The sequence below is a fragment of the Alosa alosa genome, chromosome 15 (assembly GCF_017589495.1).
Source record: "Alosa alosa isolate M-15738 ecotype Scorff River chromosome 15, AALO_Geno_1.1, whole genome shotgun sequence".
Taxonomy (NCBI): Eukaryota; Metazoa; Chordata; class Actinopteri; order Clupeiformes; family Clupeidae; genus Alosa; species Alosa alosa.
The window spans coordinates 19,286,534-19,296,533 of NC_063203.1; the positions used below are offsets into that span (position 1 = coordinate 19,286,534).

Sequence of the window (10,000 nt, forward strand, 5' to 3'; positions counted from 1 at the left end):
CCCTCCTAGCCTCTCTGGCAGCCACACCAAGGGCCTTGTGTTCCACGTGTCGTGCACTGCCATGGTGTGAATTAAATATGTTCTGTCTCAGCTGAGGGAGGTTCTTCACATAGGGAACGGGTTCTTTTTTTGGAGAGTGAGATATTGAGGGGAACGCTAGGTCCCAGTGCTACTGGGGGTAGGACTCTGACCCATCTGACACACACACACACACACACACACACACACACACACAGACACATACTGTACACACAGCAACACACACACTCTTTCTCTCTCTCTCTCTCTCTCTCTCTCATACACACACACACTTGTGCATGTTTCTGTCGCCAGAATAAGTGATCTCTCTTTGGGGAGCCCTTTGCTTTCATGCGCTGGTGGAGGCTGGTGTGGGGTATTGATTTGGTTGGTGGCCTGGGATTTCTCTTGGGGACTAATAAAAATAATTACCAAAGGATCATCAAAGGACTAACCTTCTGCTCCACACATGAATAAATACGCCATTAAAAAAATAAAGCAAAGAAAACAGTGTCCATGTGTGTGGTCACTGCTGAAGGAGATATGGTGCTGTTCTTAGGAAATGAGGGGTGTGGGGAACATGAAATGCATTTACTTTACCCGTTATGGTTCAGCTTTGGGCAAACAGTGATATTACTGTGTCAAGCTGTCCAAATGTCTAACCAAACCGAACCAAATTAGGAACTGAATGCATGAACTGAATGAACCTTCAATGTTCATCAGGATCTTTGTGTAAACAACCCATTTGGAGTAAGTTTGTTTATTGTCCCTCCAGTGTCTTGTCCTGTGATGTTTGACCATTGTGGTCAGATGTGGGTATGTTGTTGAGCATGTTGCATAATTTGCACTCTCCCCGCGGTGCACAAAAGCAGGCGGGAGGGTGTGGGGAGGAGAGCATTGTCTCCAAGCTGCCTTTAAACAATGCCTAACATGACAGCCTGGCCCTCCAGAGGCCACTCTGTGCAACCATAGGAACCACAACCTCCTCCCATCTCTGAGGAGATGAGGGAGGGAGGGAGAGGAGGAAGGGAGAGGGAGAGGGAGAGGGAGAGGGGGGTAGCAGGGAGACAGACAGCCAGCGAGGTGATGGGCAAGACAAGTGAGTGACAAGCCAAGCCAAGCCTCTCCCACCCCCGGCTAGCTGTTCACGTGCAGAGAGCACAGTTTCACACCTTCCATCCATTCTCTCTCTCTCTCTCTCTCTCTCTCTCTCTCTCTCTCTCTCTCTTCCTCTCATGTCAGGACTCTTGCAGCGGAACAGGCAGTAGGTTTTTCATTTAAGCCCAGCGCATCTCATTGCTGTTTGTCCAGTTCTCACCTTTCCGTGTTTTTGCCGCCACTGACTTAAGAACTCAAGGATAGGTCAGTGACCAGCGTTGGGCAGGGGATCGGGGCGAATAATTGTGGCATCAGCGTTGGAGTGGAAGGGGCCATGCTTGATTGAAGCATGTGCCTGGAGATAAGAGTAATGCGGTGGTGGCTCAGGAAAGCCTTGGATTGCACAATGCCACACTGATGAAATGAATAGAACAGGCCCCCATTTGCCATATAGGCCACATGTGAGAGAATAAGGCGCCTCTATAGGAAGCTGCAAATTGCCTTTTCTCTTCCATAGAAAGAGGTCGTATAGCCTCATGAGCAGCTGAGGACAAGATGAATTAGCGCTTGGCTAGGATCCTTTCTATGCTCCATATGTGTCTCAGTACAATGTAGAGAAAAGGGGACAAGATCACTGTGTTGTTTGGTGCTTGTGTCGGCTTGGCATCTGTGCACCTTCTGAAAAGAGAGAAAGATGAGAGGGGTGTGTGTGTGTGTGTGTGTGTGTGTGTGTGTGTGTGTGTGTGTGAACGTGTGTGTGGATATCGTTACCTCTGCACTCGAATCAAAGTGTCGAGGGAGGGAAATAACGAGGGAGTGCACAGATGCTTTGGAGAGGGCAGTGCTAGAGATCCGGTTTGGTATGCAGGAGACTGGACATGTGTGCAGCCCCCACCCCCCCCCCCCACCCAGCACAGGCACTTCCTGGAAGGACACTGTGACCAGTCACGTCTCGTCTCCTCGTCTCCTCTTCTCCTCTTTCCTTTCTCCTTCAGCTCAGATCTGCGTCCTCAGGACTAGGGGGGAAAAGGACAGTTGCACAGGCATCTGCTGTATGCATTTCCTCCTTGCTTGAGAGAAAGAAAAAAAAAACGGGCAAAAAAAGAAACAACACACACACACACAAACACACAAACACACACACACACACACACACACACACACACACACACACACACACACACACACTCACACACACACACACACATACACACAAACAAACAAACACTGGAGCAGATGGAGACTCAAGGTTTAAGTGATTAGGTGCAGTAGATTGGAATACAAATTGGATTAGATGAAATTAGACTGATGTAAATCGAATCGAGGCACAGTGCTCTGGTCTGCTTTGCTCTGCGCTGGCGGGCCCTTCGCCTTTACCCCTGTGCGTGTCAGGGCCCACCGCTAGGCCTGGTGGATTATGGGAAGAAGCAGATGCTCCAATGAGATAGGAATTAATGTGCCTCTGACACCCCAGCTGGGGGTGGGGGAGGGCAGGAAGGGTCCCCAAGTCCTTTCCTTATCTTGCACCCCATTTATCAATGTCATGATGTTAATTAGTACTTCATTCATTAAGTCACTTATGGGCAGAATACAAACCGCCCCCCACCCCAACCCCCTTCCCTGCATTTATGGCTGGCAGGGAAATTGGCTTCAGGGTTAGAGTCTGCTGCTTTGCCCCCAGACCTGACTAATGGAATATTAGAAAAAAGAAGGAAAAATGGACAGATAGTGCTGACTTTCTGAGTGCAATACACTGTATATCCATCCATACACAGTGGCAATAGTAGAACAGGTTGCATTCAGAGAGAGAGAGAGAGAGAGAGAGAGAGAGAGAGAGAGAGTGTCGGGGGTTGGGCTGGAGTATTGGGTGTCCCTCCCCCATGACTCTCCTCCTTTCAGTGTCCCACTTTGGCAGACACCAGGCCTGATCAGTAATCAATGGGAGGGAAATGGCTGGAATTAGCCTAAATTAGGTGGAGTGGGGAGAAGTCAGCTGCCTTATGCCAGGGTCAATAACGAGCTGTTTGAAGCTTGACCCCTGTGGAGAAGGGAACAAGGAACACACACACACACTTTCAAAACACTCACAAAGTCTAGCACAGGTGCAGTGGCGGTGCACTTGATAAACCCCACCTTTCGGTAACAGTGGGAAAGTGCAAACTCACAAGTATCTCAGTAAAGTTTTGTGCTGAGTGCGTTGCTAAGCGCCCTGTGTACTATGCCCTTGCAGTGACGGTGCACATGCTAGTCTACAGCTCTCTGTGCGCTGCTGAGTGCTCTAAAGAGAAGGTGGTGGAGTTCTGCTGTGTCGTGCTGCATTGCTGGTCGCACTGTACTGCTGCACCTGCGGTCCGTCGTCACGCTAGCACAGTGGACCGTAGCGGAAAGGTCTGGAACACCGCAACACGTGACACCTGCAGCGCCTCTGGGTAGGGCATGGGTGCTCTGCTGTGGAGTTCTCTCCCCACTGCCTGCCTCCACCCCGGCTGCTGGTACCCGCCCATGCGGATGCTAAGGAGTGCCCACCTCAGCTTGGACTTGGTGGGAAGAGGAGGATACACAAAATGTCCTTGTGATTTGAGAATACAGAGATTCTTAGGGACAGCAGGCCTCTGGCTCTAGAATTGACAGGGGCACTTAGAAAGCAAATGATGATTGATGGCTTCTGACAGCTCTTTGCAAGCATGTTCACTTGTGATGGTTATAAGGGGGAAAGGCATATTACATAAATCAGTAGGCCTAAGGATTCATTGAATCTTTCATAAACAAACCTGAGGGAATGATTAGAAATCCGCTTGAATTTGATTAATGCAGCACAGACAATGGATCCACCAACTCATAATGTTTAATTGATTTAGTGATTTTTTATTTGAGAACCACATTTCCTCTTGCATTTCTTATGAATGCAGAGAGAGAGAGAGAGAGAGAGAGAGAGAGAACAAGCAAAGACAGCCATACTTGAAGAAGAGCAAAACCTTGAGCACTTAAACATTTAGTATCAGACAAACACAGCCAATCTGGATACACAGTAAGACACCTCATATATTTTCTTTGGACACAAGACAGCAGACCTCCTGTTTTAGATCCTTTTTTACCAGTGGTCTAAGTCACAGCCAAAAGCCTATGGACTAAACTGTCACGGCTTACTGCATTCCGTCGTAAACTCAGTTTAAGGTCATTTGACCAGGCGGAACTGAGCTATATGTGTGTTTTAAAAGCAGGCGAGCTTGGGAGCAAGGAGTTGAGCTTAGCACTGAGTGTGTGACGACGTTGAGGTTAGCGAGGCGGAACCGAGCTTATGGCGACCGTAAATTCAAAAGAGGCTAATTCTGCACTGTCGCTGGCCCACCCTAGCCCAGCCCTCGTGGAGCCCTCGCTTGGCGGTTTCTCTGCGGATCAGACTCCTTTGTCTTGTGGTTTCTCTCCGGGCTTCAGTGATGTAAATTCTCCTGTGGCTTTGGGTTCTTATCTTGCAGGGTTAAGACTTGGTCACAGACAAACACACGCACACACACACACACATACACACACACACACACCATTGCATGTTGTTTTTTCTCTTCTTGTAGGGCATTATCATAACAGCCAGACTGCTGTGTAGCTGGGCCGGTGTCACCCTGAGAATAAAGGAGCGCGCTAGCACAGGGAGGCCCAGGGGATTAGCATGTTCACACAGCGCTAGCCTCGCTCCCCAAGGCCCCACTGCCCGTCCATCACATGCATACACACAAATACATACACACGCACACACACATACACACACACATACACACACACACGCACACACACACACACACACACACACACACACACACAGTACGGTACGGTACGGTACTATACGATACGATATGATATGATATGATACGATACAACTTTATTGTCAATCAGGGCTGAAATTCTTTTTGCATCCCTGGGCAGCTCATTTAAGAAAGAGGACGTAGACATAGATGTAAGATGTATAACACCTACACCAAAGGACATACATGAAACATTACCCCAAATGACATAAACACACAAGAAACACACACACACACACACACACACACAGACACACAAACGCACTACAACAGGACACACACCGATTTGTTCTCTGAGGTTTGGATTGTTGTGCCCCGGTCAACACTACAGGGACAATCCTTCATTCTTTTTCTCTTTCTTGAAAGGCTTTCCATTATCTTTAGCTCACTACTGGTGTGTGTACATTCCATTGTTGTTGTACTGTATAGACAGTCCTAGTCCTCTGCATCTGGCCTAGTGCGTTGTCCTTGTTTGTTATTTACAAAAGAGCTGGTTTACAGTGACAAGTGGGCAAGGGAATGTATTTACTGGCAGAATTAAAAGCTTGCTTGAAGGATTGCTGGAACAAAAAAGCATGAAATAGCTGCAAGTTGGTTGCCGGTGTACGATTATCCTCATTTCCTGTCTTGATATAAATATGAATTAGGCTACTATCACACACACAACTCTTTTATGCTGTTTCAAAAGCGCTGATACCAGTTTAGTGTTATTATTGACTATGGATTATGCTGTACCAAAGTAGGGCCTTATAGTCTTATGTGGACAATCAATTCTAAACATTGTGTCCTGTTTATCTTTTCTATCCAGGATCTCGACTTCGCCAGGAGGACTCTCCTCCGCGGATAGTGGAGCACCCCTCTGACCTGATCGTGTCCAAGGGGGAGCCGGCCACCCTCAACTGCAAGGCGGAGGGCCGGCCCACCCCCACGGTCGAGTGGTACAAGGACGGCGAGCGTGTGGAGACAGACAAGGACGACCCGCGTTCCCACCGCATGCTGCTGCCCAGCGGCTCGCTCTTCTTCCTGCGCATCGTCCACGGCCGCCGCAGCAAGCCCGACGAGGGAGCGTACGTGTGCGTGGCCAGAAACTACCTGGGGGAGGCCGTCAGTCGCAACGCTTCGCTGGAAGTAGCCTGTAAGTGTCGCCACTCTCTGTGTATGTGTGTCTCCGTCTCTGTGATCGTTTAAGACTTAATGTGTCAAGGGGTCCAAGCCGCAGCTTTCGTCTTTGAAGTGCATGGACACATCTACACACATCTGCACAAATCCCACGAGTATTGCGCCCAGACCAGGCTGGGTATGATGGTACAAACCCATATAGGCCTAAAGGGACATGACTTGGTCTTGCTTTCAAGCCACAGAGGATCAAAAATGGGCATCGGCATTCTTACGGAACAATGTGGCCTCTCCAGAACGCACGTCATAAATCCATTATTTCAGCATACAGCTTCGGGGGTCTGGGTTTGATAGAAGAAATGGCTTGTGTGTTTATTCCCCAAACATAAGTCAAAATCAGGAAATCACAAAGCCCATGCCCACATCAAGTCAATGTAAATCACACATAATTACACAGTTTCTCTGTTCACAAAGCCTCAGAGAAAAGATGATGTTGTTCAGCACTTGCTCCTTCTCTGTTTACTCTTTCTGAGGGGAAAGTTGAGTCTGGCTGAATTCCTCATGTCATGCCAACCTGTGTCTGCTAGCTTTTGTTTTATTTGTTTACCCTGATGTTAGATGGGTTCTCACTCTGTTGTCTGTTACGATTTTAGTTCAGATCACTTTTCTTGAAGTCTGGTCTAAAAATGTTTTGCTTGGTTTGTTTGTGTCTAGGGTGGTTTTGCACTGGGTGAATTATGTCTTTGTTTCATGGGTTGCTTTGGAGTTTGGAACTAATGTGTGATGTGTGATGTATGTGTGTGGTGGTGGTGTGTGGGGGGCAAGTAGAAAGTGATGGCTGTGGTGTATGACCAAAGGAAGGGAGGATGGGGGCAACAGTAGCCTCAGATAAAAGAGGGATGCCGGACACTCGACACTGGGAGGCAGGAGGGACGGGGCACGGGGCAGTACCTGACTCGCAGATCATCTTACCTTTGAAGATTGGAAGCCCAATCATGACCCCTCAATCCCCCTCTCTCTCCACACACACACACACACACAAACACACACACACACACACACACACACACACACACACAGACACACACCCTCACAACCCCTAGGTGCTGGGCTCCTCTGTGGGACAGAAGGGCCCTGAGGGCCACAGAACATTCCCCCCTCCTCCCTCCCCCCTCCCGCCCAGATGAGTGGCAGTCTAGAGCCTCTGTTCTCTGCTCTCAGTGGGAGAGAACGAGGGACCTCTGATTCGCCTGGCGACCACCATGCTCACACACTGTGCCCCTCGCTGTTTGGCAATCCATTTCTAAATGTAGTCCGGAGAGCCCTTTTCTGTGTGTGCGTGTGCGTGTGTTTGTGTGTATGTATGTGTGTGTGTGTGTGTGTGTGTGTGTGTGTGTGTGTGTGTGTGTGTGTGTGTGTGTGTGTGTGTGCGTGTGTGTGTGTGTGTGTGTGTGTGTGTGTGTGTGTGTGTGTGTGTGTGTGTGTGTGAGTGTGTGTGTGGCGTGTGTGTGTGTGTGTGTGTGTGTGTGTGTGTGTGTGTATATGTATGCACACAAGCGTAGAGAGAAGAGGCCGGTGGCACTGCCAGATTTAAGTCATTAGAAATGAAACAGTATTGGCTTGGGCCCCCATGAGGGAATTGGCCAGACTCTGTGCTTAAGTGAGAGCCTTTCATGAAGTCTGTTTCTCCCCCAGCTGATCAATACGCAGCTATTTCTCTCACATTGTTATGGAAGTAGGGGGGTGATCCATCTCGGAACAGAGAGAAATGATAATGATATGAAAATCTACTGAGCCGCAGCAGCCTTTAGAGCGGTAAATGCGGTGTGTGGACAGGTGTTGGTTGGTGTGGGCTTCGTCAGGGGTCCCAGATTGACCTTTATGGACGCTGCGAAATGGAACATTCTTTAAAACTGTGATTAATTTGAACATGATGAATTTGTTGCAGCGATCGGGTGGTGATGGTGTGAGGTGAATGTTGGTCACTGGGATCTGTGTGTGTGTGTGTGTGTGTGTGTGTGTGTGTGTGTGTGTCTGTGTCTGTGTGTGTCTGTGTGTGTGTGTGCGTAAAAGGTTGATTGTCGCCGTGCCAAACTGCCTGTGATCTCCTCTCGCCCCCCCTCCATCCCCCCCAGGTGCTAACTGTGCGACAGCAGCTTGATCTATCGATCGGTGTAAGAGGGGTGCTCTGTGCCTAAATGAAAATTCATGAAACATTGATGAAGTCTCTAGATTATTCTTTTATTCTCTCTCTCTCTCTCTCTCCCCTCCCTCTCTCTCTCTCTCTCTCTCTCTCTCCCCTCTCTCCCTCTCTTAGCTGATGGGAGGTTTAAATGAGGTGTTGAATGCTTTAGTGCCTCAGGGTTGGGGGTGGGTCATGGGTCAGAAGGTTAGTCAGAGGTGGATGAGGAAAACAAGATGCAGAAAAATGGACACCCTTTTACAAATAACACATGCACCCCAGTGCACCAATGAGGAGGGGGGGGGGGGCAGTGCAAGAGCACAGCAGTTTCATCTGTTTAATTCAGGAATGAAAAGACCTCCAAGGAGAAAAGGGAGGGAGGGAGGGAGAAGGAGAGAAAGAGAAAATGTGACCCCTGCACATTTCCCCACTCCCTCTGCGTACTGAGGTACGCTTGATTACTGTAGCTCCTCGGATGTTCAAGGCCGTGTTAGTTCCAGACTCCCGTGTAGATATATCGAATAGATATCTCTCCCCACTCCCCCCCAACTCCCACCCCACACACCAGACCTCTTTCCTCTCCTGACCGCCCCCACCGTCACCCACAAATGGGCTGTGCTGGGCCCTGGTCAGATAATTGAATTGCTGGGCTGCTGTAACAGATTGAAGCCCAGTGTCTGTTAAGGTCGTCGCGCGCTGCTGATTCACAGACATCAGGCTGCAGGAGAGAGAGAGAGAGAGAGAGAGAGAGAGAGAGAGAGAGAGAGAGAGAGAGAGAGAAGGGAGAGTGGGAGGCCGGCCCCTGAAAAGAATCGCTGCATTATTAATGCTCCAGCCAGGTTGCTGGGAAGAGCCCACTGACTAGAATTAGCCCTCTGAGTGCATCCCCCCACCACTTTAAACACACACACACACACACACACACACACTCGCCTTTTGTATCATGGGTTACTAAACCAACCGGAGCATAGATGGATGAGCAGGCATTCTGTCGCTCCGTACTGATTATCAAGGAGCGTAGGCCTATCACTGTCAACACGCACAGAAATTTCCGGATTTTATCTCCAAGTGCCTGTGTTGAGTTTGCCGTAGGCCAATTTTGTTGCTATTACAGGAAGAGGAGGAAGAGGAGGAAGAAGACGAGGCAGTCGGAACTATTGCCCAGTGGGCCGATTGCGTTGGTTAATCTAATTTTCCCTCACATGCTTAAGCAGACTGACTCCAGCCCTTCAGTGAGTGGATGTATCCACCACCATAGATAAGAGTGAATACTCCACCACCACCACCACCACCTCCCTCGTTTCACTTAGACATAAACTGGGTCAATGAGCAAGGCCCATAAATCATACTGAAGCTCTTGACAGAAAATGCCGGGCCTTTCGTCGGCTTGTTGAATAAATTTGCTAGCATAGCGGATCTGGGAGTGCATACATAGGTACGTGCGGCATTTGACAAGCCGCACCTGGGGCGACAGAACCGGGAGGAAAATGTTAATTAGCCGCTATCTCCGCAGGTGGAGAGTGTGTGTAGCGCTGGAAACAGAGGGATATTAAAGGAGTGTCGTTTTTTTTTTTTTTTAATCAGTCAAGATGGTGTAGCTGTGTTATTCTCTGCGGGTTACCATGAAGAATCTCGTCTTTTTTTAAATCTTGAGATGTATTAAGAAAATCATATTATATTGAAATAAATTTTTAAATTTGGCCTCCCACTCCTTCCAGACACAGGACTAACTGTGAGGATGTGAGCTAATCAAGCCCCGATGTCAGACTCAGTGCTGGCTTGGAGAAAG

The 10,000-nt window shown here is 48.8% G+C and overlaps 1 protein-coding gene across 1 annotated transcript in view; it reads left to right on the forward strand.

The window, feature by feature from the left end:
* Positions 1-10,000, forward strand: part of robo2 (roundabout, axon guidance receptor, homolog 2 (Drosophila)) — a 384,455-nt gene that overhangs the window by 180,008 nt on the left and 194,447 nt on the right. The window contains exon 3 of the mRNA XM_048265276.1: positions 5,722-6,048. Coding sequence (XP_048121233.1) covers positions 5,722-6,048 — 327 coding nt within the window. The remainder of the gene's footprint in view (positions 1-5,721; positions 6,049-10,000) is intronic.